Source organism: Rhodamnia argentea, chromosome 10 (genome assembly GCF_020921035.1).
Source record: "Rhodamnia argentea isolate NSW1041297 chromosome 10, ASM2092103v1, whole genome shotgun sequence".
Classification (NCBI taxonomy): Eukaryota; Viridiplantae; Streptophyta; class Magnoliopsida; order Myrtales; family Myrtaceae; genus Rhodamnia; species Rhodamnia argentea.
The window spans coordinates 12,711,041-12,728,790 of NC_063159.1; the positions used below are offsets into that span (position 1 = coordinate 12,711,041).

The window sequence follows — 17,750 nt, forward strand, 5'->3', positions numbered from 1 at the left end:
AAGAAGCAGCAATGCAAGAGATGAGAAAATGATTTTCTCTTTTGAGAAACGGAAATCATTTTTCTCAGTTTAAATAATTTTTTTTGTTGACTGAAAAATATCTTTCGTTAACCGCTCATTTTCCGCCACTCAAACGTCGGAAATTGAAAAAGAAATTTTTCAAAAAAATTTTTTTTTTGAAACAAACAAAGCCTAAATGATCTCTTACTGCTAAGGAGCAATGCATAGAGAAGTCAAGGATTTTCTTGTTAAGTTAGATTCACACGTATAAAGAATTACATATCTCTTCGCAGCTCAATGGAGTTGTCTTATGTTACAAGACATTTCACACTCAATTTCACTCCAATTTATTGCTTTTGTTAACTTATTTTATTAGTTACTCCTCATATGCTTGGTGTTTTTTCCCCCTCAATTTGTAAGTTATTTTCGATTTGCTATAAAACCACAAGTTGTTTTTATGGGAAAAATTCCAAATAAACGTATGAAATGCCCTCATTTTTTCAAATAAGGTTCTGAAATGTCTTTATTATTTCAAAAAAAGTCGTTATTTATAATTTCTGATTCTGATCCTTTTTTCCTTTCCTTTTGTCACGCCCCGACTCTCGAGCTCGCGATATCCCTACCTTACTCGCCTCGGGTCATGAATGATAGCGTCCCGGGCAAGCTATCGACCTACGAAATTACGGCGCATGCGGAACGTGCAATTCTCCCGGACAACAAGATCGGCGGGGATAGTAAAGTAGGAAAATCAACACCGTCAAATCAAGAAAAGACAATTTCATTAAACATCCAAAGTAGACGAATCTTAACCCTACCGAGCTACGTAAAATACACAACTCCATACTTCGGGGCGGCTCACTAGGACCTCAAAAAGACACGGGGTCGGGTAAGGTTAAACCTTCGTCTACTCCCAAAAATCCTACCACAATCCTCTCGGTTCAACGTCCACGGCTTCCGTCACTACCTGAAAAATTGTTAACCACGACGGGGTGAGAAATTAATCTCGGTGAGCTAACGCCTAAGCCCGGTTAGGGTGTCCGACTCAGACACCCTAAAAGGCAATCACATCATCATAGAACAAATATTTCAACCACATGCAAGCTTACCCTCCAGGCCACACGTAATGCAATGCAGACTCGACTCAACAGTCAACCAATTAAATCAACTCAGATCACTGCAAAGCATCACAGCACTTGCATGCGTAGGACACCACACGTAGTCCATTTATTATCATTTCCGACCCGTAAGTCTAGCACACTAGTCGGTTGGTGCTCAGCATACTAGTCGGTTGGTGCTCTCCTGGCGGGACCAGGCATCGTCCCTTACTTCCGGCGACGGCATTTGATAGTCCATGTGACTCCGCTCGACCAATCAGAAGACAATGATTGTCGACACGGCACGGAGCTAACGGGAATCCTAAAAAGGCTTCGGCCCTTCACAAGCTGCGACCGGCAAACGTACAGCCCGAAGACAATGATCGACGCGCATCCAGCAACCGGAAGACAATGATTGCCAGGACCGAACGACCAAAAGACAATGATCGTCGGAATTATCCCATTATGTGACCACTCAGGCACTTCGACAACCAGCCAGTTTATTTCTTAGATTTAGGTCGAATGCTCACACTCGCATGTTCAAATACTTGGCCCAAGGCCGTTTTCGTGCAAAAACATGCAATTTTATCTCATACGTGGTCACATAAATGCGCAATCTAAATTGAGTGATAGACCAAGCAATTTGGGGCGATTCACGTCTAATCGGACCCCCACGGCAATCAACGACCAAACCGGCACTCACGGCCAACAATTCAATAATTCAATTAATCAATTGCAGCCAGTCAATTATTAATCCCAATTTCAATTCCAATTGCGCACTCGTCTCTGACCTATCGCTCGCTCGCGATCAAACAATTCAAACAATCGGATCAATCAATCAATCTACTCTAATTAGGCATAAAATCCTAACTAATTAAACTAACTTAACCAATTAGGGCCATTGAACCTAAACCAAGTTTCTAACCTATACCGGCCCTAATCGAGCTACCTAAATACCTAATAATCTAATTAAACTAATCCGAACGCAATTAGCGTCCTAACCAAGAGTTAGGGGCTAACTCACAAATTTAATAGCTCGGGCAGTCTCAACTCGAGCGACGGCGACGCGAAGTCGGCCCGGCCCAACTTAAGTTCCGGGTCTCCAACTCGGACAAAGGTGGATCGAAGACTTGGCGACACCTCGGGGTAGCGGCACGGGGCTTCAGGGTGGCGGCCGGTGGTCGGAGCGGCGGCGGCCGGCGATGAACAGTGGCGGCCAGAGGGAAAACAGGGAAAAACAGTGTCTTTGCGGGCTATTTTGGGGTGGTTCGGGTGGTTCAATGCCAGGGGAAAGGTTGGGCTTTAGTCGGGGGTCCCCGGGGAAGTTGTGGGTGATGTCGGAAGTGGCGGCGAACGGCCGAATATGGTGGATCCAAGGCTGCACAGAACTGGCGCAGGGGCGACGCCAAAACAAGGGAGGTGGTTTCTGGGCTGTTCGGGGCTCTACGGGCTGCGACTGGTCTCCGGCGACCTTGGGGGACGGTGAAGGGTCGAAGATAGTCGCTTAGGGTGGTCTGGGGTGGCCGGAGTTGGCCGGAGGGCGGCGAAACAGGGCGGAGCAGCAAACCGGCGCAAAACAAGGGACGCGGGCTTCGGGTCTGACCTGGGCTGTTCGCGACGGTCTTCGGCGGCGCCCGACGGACCGGATGGTGGCTGAGGGTTGGAGGGAGCTTGAGGTGGTGACCGGTGGTGGCGAGACGCGGCGGCAAGGGCGGCCGGAGCTCGAACATCTCACGGACGCAGAAACAGGGCAGGCGGTTTGTGGGAGCTCCAGGCGGCGGTCCTGCGGGTCTGGCGGCAACGAATGGCGGCCGGACGGAGGCTGAGTGGCGGGTGAAGGTGGCTGAAGGTGGATGGTAGTGGCGTCGCGCGAGCATAAGGGAGGAAGAAGGTGAGTGTTCGGGTGAGGGGGGGTTGTTCGCGCGATGCACAGGAGAAGAGAGGGAGCAGACAGGGGAGGAGAGAGAGAGAGAGAGAGAGAGAGGGAAAGAAGAGGGAGGAGAGAGAGAGAGAGAGTGGGTAGGTGAGTTGACTGGTGGGTGGGACTTGACTGAGGTGGGTCCCACCGGTCAGCTCACCATTAAAACCTTTATCTCACAAGAATTATTGGTGGGGCAAAATGGTAATCTAACTAATTAGTACTGAACGGATTTTTGGCTCAACCGATTGGGAGTAAAATTTGGATTTTCACGAGCTAGGTTCGGTCCGGGAAAAAGGTCCAGGCGCGAGGATTAAAAATCCTAAGTCGCGGCGACCACGGTTTCGAGACCTAATCAAAACCGAACGACATTTCGGGACTCGTCCAAATTTGTCGCTTACGTCCTTGCGATTCAAAAGTTTGCACCGACTAAAATTCAATCTCTTCCTTTTTATTGAATTCGGGCAAATTACATGGTTCGAATTTCCCGGGCAAATTACATGGTTCGAATTTCCCAGGCGTCACACCTTTCCTTTCCTTTCCTTTTTTTTTCTCTTTTTCTTTTCTTTTTCCTTTAAGAAAAGGAACGGCCACCGGCGTGCTCGGCCATCGATGAGGGTTGGGCGGCCTCGCCCGCCACGAGCGATGGCCGGCCTCACCCAGGTAGGGAAAGGAATGCCTCACTATGTTCGGCAAGGGCTCGCCTCGATGGTCGCAGGCGAGGCCGCCCGGCCCTTGTCGATGGCCGGCCATCACCTAAGACCGGCCATCGGTGAAAAAGAAAGGGCAAAAAAGAAAAAAAATAAAGAAAGGCAAAAAAATCAAAAAAATGTAAACGAAGAAAATACCCTTAATTATGACTTTCTTGAAATAATGAGGGTAGTTAAGTCCTTATTTGAAATGAGGTCCACTTCAGCCCATTATTTGAAAATTGAGAGCACTTCAAGCTTTTATTTATTATTATTATTTGTTTTGGTTTCATTACTTTGATACAAGTATTTGCATCCAATAACTACATCACTTTTTGTAGATATTCCTTGAACAATTACATTTTTCGATCTAAAACAATTACATTAAAAAAACACACCTCAAACATCTAACTTTAATTGATGAGTTTCTAATGTAATATGGAGATATACTATTTTAAGATATGGGCAAATTGTCAAAAAAAGTCTTAAACTTTTTGTACTTTTGCCAATTCGGTTATAAATCTTTTAAGTTTGCCAATTGAATTCTCTACCATTTCACTTTTTTCCAATTGATTTTTCTCGATCGAAAATCAACGATGTGGACCTTGGCCATTCTACAAGGGATGGCCGGCGCTAACGTGGATCAACTTATAATTTTTAATATAATTTATTAATTTTGTTAGTTTTTTCATTTTTTTCGTTCTTTCTTTTGGTTTTATTCTTCAGCGGCCGGCGAGGCGTCACTCCCAAGTCTAGGTGAAGCCATAATTGCTGTGGGTGAGGGGGAAGGCTGCCCGCCCTGAGCTAACAGCAAGGCCGTGATTGTTTGGGTGAGGCCAACCTCTTTCGCGGCTCTTGGCATCCATCGGTGAGTGTATCGTGGCCCTCGCCGATCGGCGAAGAAGAAAAGTCAAAGGAAAATAAAAAAAAATACTAAAATATTAATAAAATTATCCACGTCAATGCCTGTCATGCTACGTAGGACGGCCGTAGTCCATGTTAGCGATTTTTTGCCAATAGGACTCAATTGAGAAAAAGTGAAAATATTGAGAACTCAATTGATGAACTTAAAAGTTTTATTATGACGGAAAGTTTCCCTTTCAAATATCATAGGAATTGCCATATATCTTGAAAGTTTCCAGCTCAATACGCAAGATAATTATGGTTTTATAGTCAACTAGAGCAAAGTGGAAGATACAATCATCGGACATCGGACATATGAGAAATAATGCATACAATAAATTTTTTTTTTCGATCAGAGCATACAATAAGTTAATGAAAGCAAATAATAGGAGTGAAATTACATTAGATATCAAATTAAATGAGAAATTTCAGCCATTATAAATTAAAGTATACATTGGAAAAAAAAAAAACCAACAAAGAAGAAGAAGATACCCAATATAAGTAACGGGGCCATTGTACAATGGGAGGGGATATTGAATTGTCTTCCATGTAGCAGTAGCTATGTGTCGATTACGTTTATTTTAATAAATGACAAACCTTATTAGGATTGAGTATGGTGGAGTGTTGTCCGTAACGAAATCGGCTAATGCGTTGTCCATTTTATGTAAAAATGTAGTTGCTACCTTGCTTCGGACTTACTCTATTTGGCATCAACATTTGGAACTGCAGAATGAGCTCAAATCGGGGTCATCATGAAGCAATTCGAACTGATGTTTATTTGATATCGAACAATAGCTAGACAAATACCAACACCAAGAATCATTTAGAACTTGTTCCATTATTTAACAACATCTTAAAAAGTCTTTTTCCAATTTTCAAAATTGTGGAGGGAAAACAACACATGCTTATAAACCAATCATCCCGAGTCTTGTAGCGGGACGAAAGAGTGTGCATATAATACGGGGATCAAACAATGAAAAGGAGCTTTTTCTTCTCTGTGCGCATATTTGTCTAACAAGAAACAGAGTAGTAAAGAAAAGAATAGAGTAATGATTAAAGAGAAATGGAGCAGAACTCAAGCCACATTTGCTTTCTCTTACATTAGACGAAGGAACTCCAAATCTAGTTGAAACGGCATCAAATTGCTTGCAGATTTCCAACAAGAATTGAGTGAACCATGCAAAAGTTTGGAATAACGTTGGACACACTCCGTTGCACCATGTGTATTGCTATGTCTTTGAATAATTGAGACTTTCATTAATCAAAGGTTCTTGAAAAGGAAGCACAACTAGCGTCTAAACAAAGTAGATCCCAAAGAGGTTGGGGAGGCTTAGATAGCCAATTGAGGAGAAAGAGAGCCTATGAGCCTTTTGCGACCCAGTCGGCACAACGATTTGCATCGCGAGGGGCAAAGCTACTTGAACCTCTTGTAAATGATTTAGCATTTCCTTGGAGTCTTCCAGCACATTTCTGATGGACCATGGGCTTTGGTCCACGTTGAGGAGGCCCTACACGATAGATTTGCAATCTGACACCAGTCTACAAGGGATATATTTTCTCTTTTCCTTGGATCTGTCTTGTACGTCACTCCCCCCAACCCGAAGCTTCCCACAGGCGCAGCACTCCCTCGCGTAAGGCAAGGGTTTCGGCCATCACAGATGAATCTGCGCGGATCTTCTAGGCAAAACCATCGATCAGGGTTCCATCGCTTTCTCTACGGATGCCGGCGACCGAAGCTTCAGATTTCTCCTCCGACCACGAAGCATCAACGTTGAGTTTTCGCCAACCGCGATCTGGAGGTAACCATTTCCCTGACTCCGAAAGATTGTCCCTTGCTTCTGTTGGTGTCTTCCGATAGCTTAAAAATTCATCTTCGTGCATGGCTAGAGCATCGGTTAGGGTGGACAGGGGGGAAACTCTGAGGCCTACGAAAGTGCAAGAGTTGCGAGATTTCCAGATCTGCTAGATTAAGCTCGCGAATACCTCTTTCTGTGTAAATCCTGAGCGATCTGTGAGTATCTCTAACACCCATTTGTCGATTCTCGTTATAGTCCACGGTGAAGTGTTGATGTTGATTCTCGGATCTTCCATGCCTTTGCCTATATAATAACCTGGCAAAAAATCGTGCTTCTTTTCTATCCTTCCCCTGATAACTAGTTTCTTTCCTGCATAGCGGCTACGCCAAACCTCCTCGAAAACCAATAACACCAATCACAACCATGACTGACATCGTCTCGAGTATCCTCGGACCTCTCGCGGAGAAACTGGCTTCATCGGCTGTTGAAGAAATTCAGCTGGTATGTGGCGTCAAGGATGATCAAGAGAAGCTCAAGAACACGCTAGAGATGATCCAGGAGGTGCTCGCCGATGCTGAGCAGAAGCAAACAAAAAATGAAGCTGTGAGGCGTTGGCTGTCGAAGCTTAAAGACTTCTGTTATGATGCTGAGGACGTACTAGACGAATTCGAAGCCGTGGCATTGTGGAGGCGAGCAAGGTCGACCGAGCGCTCGACCCTCAGAAGGAAGGTACGCTACTTGTCCTCGTGGCCATCCAACTCGATTTTCCAGTTTAAGATGGCGCATAAAATGAAAGAGCTGAGAAAGAGACTCGATGGGATCAATGAAGAGAAAACTCAGTTCAACTTGTTGAGTAATGTTCAAGAAAAGACTATAGTTCCGCGGAGGGAAACTCATTCTTTTGTACCCGCTTCGAATGTGATTGGAAGAGATGAAGAAAAGGAAAGGATAATAAAGTTGTTGATAAGGTCAGATGATGGTGGAGCTGGAAAGATAGCAGTCATTCCGATTCTTGGAATGGGGGGTACCGGAAAGACCACTCTCGCTAAATTGGTATACAATGATGACAGTGTAAACGAACATTTCGATCACAAAGTTTGGTTATCCATGCCAGTAGAATTCGAAGTTAAGAAGACAATAAGAGACATCATCGAGTCCCTTGGAGACAAAGAAAATAGTGATAGACTTGAAAAGCTGCAAGAACGCCTAAGAGACCTCGTGAAGGACAAAAAGTGTTTGTTCGTAATGGACGATGTTTGGGAAATGAGGAGGGAGGATTGGGTGGGACTGAGAGATTTGTTAGGGGGCGTTTCCGAAGGGAGTAAAGTCATCGTGACTTCGCGGATTAAATCGATCGCCGAAATCATGGGCACTGTCCCCCCGCTTCATTTGGCCAACCTTTCAGAGGAGGAATCTTTGACATTGTTCGTGAAGTGCGCGTTCGACCAAGGGCAAGAGCAGAATCACCCGGACCTTATGGTGATCGCCAAGGAAATCGTGGGCAAGTGCGGGGGAAATCCTCTGGCGGTGAAGACTTTGGGATGCTTGTTGTATTCACAGAAAAAGAACCGGGGCAACTGGGAACGCGTAAGAGATAGTGAGACGTGGCAATTACCAAATGACACGTTAACTTCACTGAGAATAAGCTACGATCTAATGCCGTCTTACTTGAAACGATGTTTCGCTTATTGCTCGATATTCCTGAAGAACCAGGAGTTCTTCAACCTCGATCTGATCCAACTGTGGATCTCCAACGGGTTTATCCAATCCGGCGGAAATAACCAGGAGCTGGAAGAGATTGGACGGCAGTACTTGGAGGAGCTGTGGTCGAGATCCTTCTTCGATGTTGTCATGGAAGACTATCCGTTTCTGAGCTTCCGAATGCACGACCTCATTCACGAGCTTGCCATTTCTGTGGCACAAACCGAATCGTCCAACATGAAAGTGCGTGCACAGGATATTTCCCCGACGACTCGGCATGTATCATTTCCGGACCCACCTCTTCTACCAAAAGATGAAGTAAGCCGCTGCTTGAGCAAACTCAGCGGCGTTCGTACCATCTTCTTGTCTGAAAGGGGTTCCTCTGGGGAGTTCTTTCTGGAGAGGTGCATTTCGCGATTCAAGCACTTGCGAGTGCTATGGCTAGAGGAGTCTAGCTTCGACCAGCTGCCTAGTTCCATTGGCGGTCTAAAGCATTTGAGGTGTCTTAGTTTACGCTGCAACTTCAATATCAAGAAACTCCCCAAATCGATCTGCGAGCTTCGCAATCTGCAGTGCTTAGACCTTGTCGGGTGCACGGAACTCGAGGAATTGCCTGCAGACATGAAGAACATGATCAGCCTCCGCGTTTTGTGGATAAACACGAAACAGCAGCGTCTCCCGGAGAGTGGAATAGGATGCTTGACCTCTCTGCGGTGGCTCTCCATTGGAGGGTGCGATAATTTGGAGGCCTTGTTCGATGATATCCAATCGCTCACGTCGCTCCGTAAGTTGCTCATTACATTTTGTCCGAAGTTGGCCTCCTTACCACAAGGCATCAAGAATCTGAAGGCATTGGAGGATCTCTGGATTGTCGATTGCGAGAACTTGAGGCTGCCAGAAGGCGAAAGTAACGAGCCAAGCTCCATGTCGAGGCTTCTATCCATCAGATTCAAGGGATTACCGGAACTAGTTTCTTTCCCAGGGTGGCTCGAAGGTTCTACAAGTACGCTGGAGAGGATAAGAATTGAGGATTGTCCCAACTTGAGTGAATTGCCCGAGTGGCTGCAAAATTGTTCTTCTCTGAGAGAACTGGAGATTAAGAAATGTCCTGGGTTGACCTCCTTACCACAAGGCATCAAGAATCTGAAGGCATTGGAGGATCTCTGGATTGAAGACTGCGACAGCTTGAGGCTGCCAGAAGGCGAAAGTAACGAGGCAAGCTCCATGTCGAGGCTTCAAACCATCAGATTCAAGGGATTACCGGAACTAGTTTCTTTCCCCGGGTGGCTCGAAGGTTCTGCAAGTACGCTGCAGAAGATAAGAATTGAGGATTGTCCCAAATTGAGTGAATTGCCCGAGTGGCTGCAAAATTGTTCTTCTCTGAGGAGAAAAGTGGAGATTAAGGAATGTCCTGGGTTGACCTCTATACCAGATGGCGTTCGCCGCATTGCCACGTTGACAGAGCTGCGGATAATTGATTGCGAGGGAATTGAGCAGGGCAGCGACGTTGAAGAAGAAGATAATAGCGAATAAATACGACTGAAATATGTAGATTATATTGTCTTGTAAGATATTATCTTATAACAAGAGTGTGGAAATGTGTGGCTAACACCAACAGATTGGCCACTCTACAAATAACTGTGCGCTTTGTGTAAGTGTGTTCTGTCGACCCATATTTGTATTAGAGAGGACCTTTAATAATAATTATTATTATAATTAAAAGGTGTGTGTTTTCTTTAAGTTGGTTTTGTGTCCTTTTCATTGATTGGTATTTTAGCTTTCGCTGCGCATGCTGTACGACCGCGGCTAAAAGCGGTAGAGATTGGAGCAAGATCGAGTTTCACATCGACGGTATAAGCAAAGTCCCTCTCTTTTTTTGGCACGTTTGTTAATCAAAATTGTACTTTCAGTCTGTTTATTTCATTAACAATTTTCTTGCAAGTCGAATTCTTTGAGAAAGGAATGCATTGCTGTCTGCATTACTGTCTGTAAAGCAAAAGTGGCTAATTTGCATTTTGCGACTCCCTTTAATTATTCATGCTGGGGTTTAATTTACGCCTCCACGTATAATATTTTGCCGATGTCAAAGTTCACTCATCGGTAACTTCAGATTGTTCACATTCGTCGAAGGCCATTAATAACTTCTTATATTTTCAAGAGTAATTGCATGGTATTTATATTTCCAGAGTCTTTATTAATTGCGATTTGTCTTCCCTCGAGAGTCAAAGTTCTAGATCTTAGGAATTTATTATGTTTTCTATTTTCCATGAGTCATTTGCCTTTCGTAAGACTTTTGTATTTCATCGATGAGCTGGTGCTCGAAGTAATGCTTCGAGTGAGGAGGCACTTCCTCAACGTCGGCATCGAAGACCTCATGGATTTCAACGAGATTCATATGTGAATGTTGATATTCTTGAATTCGAAGGGAAACTTCAATCCGAAGAATTCAGGGTGTGTGGTTTCGTAACAACATTTTTCACACTCGATGCACCTCTCATGGAAACGTGTGTTGTTATCATTGACAGAGGAAGCTCTGAAAATGTCGTGGCAACCACGATGGTGGACAAATGGCACCTCAAGACAAAGAAACACCCACAACCATACAAGCTTTCTTGGCTTCGCAAGGGAAATGAGGTATGAGTCAATAAACGATGTCTCGTCCAATTTTCCATTGGAAAAAAAAAAATACCGATGAAGCGTGTTTGATGTCGTTCCCATGGACACTTGTCATTTGCTTCTCGGGAGGCCTTGGCAAATTGATAGAAAAACAAAACATGATGGGTTCAAAAATACTTATGCTTTCATGAAAGATGGAGTCAAGATCATCTTGGGTCTTTCTAAAATGGAGAGTATTCCTAAACCATCTATTGGGGAGGGAAATAATTTGCTCTCTAAATCTGAAGTCGATAAAGCTTTGGAAGATTCCATTGAGGTACATGCTCTTGTAGTGTTAGAGGAGAATGAAGAACATTATGATGTTCTACTCAAGTAAAACCTCTACTGCGAGAATTTTCGGATGTTGTTCCGGAAGAAATTCCACTTAGTCTTCCACCTATTAGAGATATCCAGCATTGTATTGGGGAAAATCCTATTAGTCCATTGGACTTAGCTCCACTTCCCATCACTTATCATTTTAGCGGAGACGCTGAGGAACATGTTGATTATTTGAAAAAGCTCCATAAACGGGTTCGGGAAACGATTATAAAGCACAATGCCAAGTATCAAGAGAGAATGAACAAGCATCAATGGCCTACGGCTTTCAAAGAAGGAGATTTGGTTTGGCTTCATCTTCAGAAGGAACGATTTCCTCGAGGTCGTCATGGAAAATTAAAGCCTAGAGTCGATGACCTTTCAAAGTGCTACAGAGGATTGGAGACAATGCATATAAGATTGAACTCCCTGGTGAGTAGGCTGTTTCTGCGACATTCAAGTTGCTGACCTTTCTCCTTACCATGAAGAAGAAGATGAAGGAAACTCGTAGACGAGTTTTCACGCAGCAGAGGCGTCTGATGTCGGAGCATTCCTTGAAGACGTTGAAGAGTTGCCGATTCGATGAACGCTTCTCATCGATTGCAAGGTTATCGATTTGTTTCTTGCTGATCAACGAATTTTACCGATATCAAAGTTCACTCATCAGTAACTTCAGATTGTTCACATTCGTCGAAGGCCATTAATACTTCTTACATTTTCAAGAGTAGTTGAATGACGTTTAGATTTCCAAAGTCTTTATTAATTGTGATTTGTCTTCCCTAAAGAGTCAAAGTTCTAGATCCTGGGAATTTATTATGTTTTCTATTTTCCATGAGTCTTTTGTCTTTCCTAAGACTTTTGTATTTCATCGATGAGTCTCATTACTCAAGCTTGGAGGGTTGCTCCATGCTGGCCTATATAAGGATGCTACGATGAATGAGAATGCCGGACTTGTTTTGATTGATGAATTAATTGAGCCTTTGTCTTGTTAACAAGAAGGATTTCTTGTTTCTACTCTTACCCCTTTGGTGGATTCCTACAGGTGGCGAATATCATATCCCTTGGTTGCTCACTTGTGTTACCCGCTACTTCTCTACGCTTTCTCCCGGTGTCAAAAGGCAGCAGAATTCAGGCCCCTTTTGCTTTTATCTTTCATTAGACAAAGGTATTCCAATTCTAACTGGAACGGCATCGACTTGCTTGCAAATTTCCACCAAGAATTGAGTGAACTATGCATCAGTTTGGAACAACTTCGTACATACTCCATTTGCACCATGTGTATTCCCAGCAAAAAGTCATGCTTCATTGCTGTCCTTCTCCCGATAACTGGTATCTTTCCTAGCTTATCTATCACACCTAAGAGCCCAATCGGCAAACAGCTCGCTAATCCAAAAATCACGAACCTTTCGTTAACTATGTCCAAATTGGTAGAAGGAAAATACTGATGTGGCCTTTTTCGTTATTTTCCTATATCCTACGAGGCAATGACATGGTAAAAATGACAGTGTTGTCGGCCATTGCCTAGGATGGTGGGTTGGCAGAAGGGGTGGCTACTGCTTGGTTTCTCACACTTTCTTTTCTTTCTTTTTAAATTTTATCTTTGTTCTTAATTTAATTTAAATGGAATTTACACTAAAATCATATTTGGATCGAAACAAAGTTATTTTAGCTTTATATTTCACGTTTTAGCCACGTCATTGCCACGCAAAAAAGAGGAAATATTAAAAAAAAAATCACGTCAGCATTTTCCTTGAAACAAACGAAGCCATAAACAAATTTTCTACCGAGAATATAGAGAAAATCTGAATGTTCAACATGCATGAATAAGTCGCAAAATAAAAACAACCGAATCCACTTTGTAAAAGACAATCGATTTTCAGTCCAAAGGGTGAATTCAGCTTCCCTTCGCCAATGATTCACGCGGGATGTGCTAAGAAGTTTGGGTAGGAATACTTCATGCGACTCGGTAAACATTCGATGGTCATTCCAATGAACCTTGGCGGTCTTGTCGTTCGGTCTTGGTGCTCAGAAACTTTTTTGTCGCTGTCGAGACAGAAAAGTATGCAATAACGCGATCTGGTACATAGAGAGCCCCTTTGTGAAAAATTCAATGTATGTCCAACATTTGGGTCAACTTCACTTCCTCTGTAGTTCATTTGGAATTTTGGCTTGGTGCACATCCACCTCCTGAATTATAGACGAGTCTAATTCTTTTTGGCTTTTGGATATGATTATAGATTTGCGGCCCTTTTTAAAATTAGATCTTCTTTCTTTCTTTCGGCCACATGTGACGCAGGCATAGAATTTCCAATGCCAACTGAGGAGCAAAAGCCATGGGATGGCTTGGCATTGGCAATCAGGTTCATGTGCGGTGTCTCCTCAGTTATATATGGAATCCTATGACCACACTAATGGGTCGGCCTTGTGGCGACGGGGCACACTAGCTTCGACATCGGCCGATCTTCGGAATCGTGGAATTACCACGATTGAAATTAACATAGAGATCGCATACGTCCTTAACACAAGACTTCGTTTAGTCTCCCACATACATCCCGAATCAACTCGAGGCCAACCTATTTCATTTCCGTCAAATTAAGACACGAGCATCGGATAGGAAATTTGTAATTTCTGGGTATCGGGCATATTACATTCTTCTTAAATGAGGTGAATAGGGAAAGGTAGTGTAGGAAACAGAAGTCGAAGTGATGTGTTCCTCTTCTTTTCCACTCTCACGTGCAGAAGCAACATCGAGGTGACATGGTCACAGCAGTTCTCTCCAAGTATATAGATTACGTGACTTGATTATAAAATAGTCTTCAATATATTGACCCCGACAAATCGGTTTTGTGATCTTGATGGATATCTAGATGTTCAATTCAAATTATAGTAGTATCGGAATAATTAGGTAGCGATTGATTGTCGATTTGTTTGTAATAAACACTTCGTTCACAAATGTAATTCAAGTCATCAATAATTGAAGATGTTTTTGGCTTGATAGCTACACTCTCGTCCCTTTCTCTCCTTCTTTCTAATCAAGATGGTCCAAAATTGAGTATTCGAGAAGCTGAATTATCAAATGATGTGATGTCAATTTCATTAGGTTTTATGAATTGTCAAGCCGACCACGGTACGGTTAATCAATTATCGATCTTAGGTCACTGCAAACCCAATCCTTGGTCATTGATGAGGGGTCCCAATTGCTGCTTGCTAGTCATCAAGCCCGTCTCACAACGGCCTCGGGTCGCCATCGATTGATCCTAGGTCGCCGGTGATCGATCGTGGTTGCCGTCGATTTTGATCGAGCAAACCAACGTTTACCTTGGCTTATCCTCATCCTCATCGAATAGTCCCAGTGGCCTCCCACCGGTCTTAGGCCATTGTCGATTGATCTTAAGTCACCTCTTGTCGGGGTAGGTTGGATTCAGCTTTTTCAAGGAGTTTTGAAGAAATGTAAAGCAATTTAGTCTAAAGAACTTTGGGGAAATGCAAATACTGTTTGGTGAACTTCGCTTTGAAAAGTAACTTTGAGATAAAAGCTATTTGGTAGAAATACATTCGGAATGTGCCTTTGGGTGATTAATTTAAGGTTTTTATTTTTAATTATTTAAAATTAAAAAAAGAAGTTTGCAACTTTTTTTCATTTATATATTAACGACAATGTTAAAGATATGTACTAACAAATTTATAAATAAAATTAATTTCCTTTTTTTTGCTAAAAATATTCAAAAGACAAAAAAAATCACATTGAAAGAAATTCGATACCCAGTGCAATCGCGATTCGGTCACCCAACATCTTTAATTCGTGATTATGATGGACACAAAAATAATACAATTTGTCTCTTTCTAATGTTTATGACATTTCAAATGAAGTTTTCATATCTCAATCCTCCCAAATAAGATAATTGTATTTCTTTTTTGTCTCGTTCTTAAGTAAAATTTATGCATTTTAAGCTGGACAATTTTGGACCAACGTCGTGTTTTTGTTTTGTTAAATTGCAAGTATATGAACTGAGAAGAATTGTTTTTGGCACATCTCTCAATTAGGATTGGCTAAAGTAGTTCTCCATAGTCTCATGCAAAAAGCTCCCTTGTAAGATATTTGATTTTTGATAGAGTAACATGCGAAATTAATACTTTTTTTTGTCCAAAAAAAAAAAGGATTTCATGCGAAATTAATAATTGACCCAACAGAAATTACAAGGTGAATATGTCCTAAAAGGATTTTGAACAATTTATGATTGGTCCATACGGATTTCATAATTTAAATTGGTTCTAAGAGTTTGAATGGGTTCAATCAGACCACAATACAAACCTTGTCGGAAGGATTTCATAATTTTGAAGTCAATTGCATTCCATACGCAAGAACACCTTAATCTTCAAGAAATGCAAATGTATGCAGATTCATCATTTTTGACCCGCTTTATATTTACCCTTTTGTTGAAGAAGTTACATCTGGTCGCTCTACTTTGGATCGTCTTGCTCAAAATTTCTAATCCCCTCCTCAAATTGTCGCAGGGAGCTCCAACTACAGCAAAAATCAAATTTGCGCAACAGTTCACTGTCTCCGGCAAACGCTTCATCGTCGGCCGAAAACCAATTCATTTGCAAGTAAAGGAATCTCGAAAAAACTCCCTTAAGGCAAATGCCATAAGAATATTATTTTGCTTTTTTTTTTCCGCTTGCAGTGATGTTTCCGGTGAACTCTTCAGACTCGATCAATCTGGAAAATCATCCATGATAGTTTCTGTCAAATCAATTCAATGCCAATGACAAACGTGATACCGCAAAGTAAGAGCAGTTAGAAAATGCCGCTTCTGCAGGAGCAGATAAAGAAGAAAAGAGACGACCTTGGTCTCAGAACCCAAACACAACTCCGAAAGCTAAAAAGATAAATTTCAAAAAATTATTTACAGATAAGAGAACCAGAATTTTGCAGAACAAATTCAAAACAACCACAACTTGAACAAGTAAAAGGCCTGTAAAAGAACCTTTTTGGGTGGAGGCAAAGTGCAGAGTGGGAGCAGGAGCGGCGTGAATAAGGTAACAGAGAGAGTGAAGCATAGATCTAAGGTTGTATTTTTTAAAAAGGGTAAAAATGGATTCTTATTAAATTTTTTAAGGCAAAATACGCAATTGAATAATCTTCATTAATTGGGGCTTCAGCATTCCAAAAATGCTGAAAGCTTAGTGCTATTGAGCTTTTAGCATTTTCAATGCCAACTTTTGTCCCAAAGCCTTTTCAAAATAGTTGTTAAACATATAATATTTTTCTCAATGGGCTTTGGGGTCCCAAGAAGCTTTGAAAATGCCGAACCAAACCCACTCTCAATGCCGAGTGATTCCTCTTTTACTTCTAGAAGTATATCAAGAACTTTTTGTCCCATTCATACATGCAGGACATAAAAAAATAGTGGTCTTGCAAGATTATTTTTCACAGGAAGGTTGTCCGATGAAACTAGTTTGCAATCAGAAGATAATTCTCTTGGAGCACGAGCCAACGAAAAATTATCAAAAGAGGTCTTAAACCTTTTAATTTTGGCTTTTTTTTTTTTGGATTTTTTTTAGTCGTAAATATTTTGACAATTTGTCAAACCTTTTAATTTTGGCTAATGCCCCCTACCAATTTTAGCAAGAAATCATTCACGTGGACCTTGGCCATTATACGTGACATGGATCCACCGACGTGGATGATTTTTGTAATCTTTTTAAAAATTTCTGATTTTTTCCTTTTCTTTTCTTTCCTTCCCTTATCTTTTTGAATTTTTTCAATTTTCACCTGCTGGTTGCCGGGGATTTGGCCATGGCCGGCGAAAGAAAAAAAGAAATAGAAAATCTTGAGAAATTGTAAAAATAGACCGGAATGACTACATTGACTAATCGTCAAAAGATTTAGGACTAAATTCGTCAAATTGAAGAATTTAAGACTGAACTCGCATCCATACAATATGGTTAGGAATTTTTTGATAATCAAGCAAACCTTGCTTTCATTTCCAGTTAGTTAGTATTAACTGGGGCTGTGCATCGATCCCAACCAAGCCAAACCGAACCGGTTAGTTTTGGATGGTTCTCGGAAAGACCAGTTGGGTTCCGATTCCACATAAGGAAGTAGACCAACCGGATAGGCGGAGATTTCTTAATTTTTTTTATTTCAAAGCAATCTCTAATTAGTAAATTATTTTTTCCTTTTAATGCTGAGAAACTCTCATTTGCGGGGAATAGAAGAAAAAAAAATCACCATTTGTGGGACTAACCTTGAAACCGGACTGGACCAATTCCAAGATCGGATGGACCAATTCCCAATTCCACAAACTGGGAAGCAACCATGTTTGGTCCGGTTCCAGATTTCAGGATGGGAACCAATCACCCCTAATATTAACCTTGTAAAGCGGTGTTTCCAGCCAATAGGTCTTTAATAAATGATATATAGAGATGAGATTAGAAATCCATTTTACTCTGGAAAATCACACGTTGTAGCTCATGATAGTTCGGTCTCTTGACCGCACATATACTTCCTAATCGGGCTTAATTAATCGTAGACCTAAATTTAGGAGTGAGATGAATATCTTATGAGACTTGATATCATAGGTATTTTGAAAATTGGGAAAAAAAAGAATATCAAATCGTTCTTTCAAGAGACTCGTCTGTCTTTTTTCAATCGAAATGTATCATATTCGATGAG

General features: G+C 42.0%; 1 protein-coding gene across 1 annotated transcript; it reads left to right on the forward strand.

Annotated features, from left to right (window-relative positions):
- The first annotated feature begins 6,823 nt into the window (after positions 1–6,823).
- Positions 6,824–9,634, forward strand: LOC115726677 (putative disease resistance protein RGA1). Its single transcript, XM_030656657.1, has one exon. It carries the CDS (start codon positions 6,824–6,826, stop codon positions 9,632–9,634), a length of 2,811 nt encoding a protein of 936 aa, XP_030512517.1.
- Positions 9,635–17,750: the final 8,116 nt, after the last annotated feature.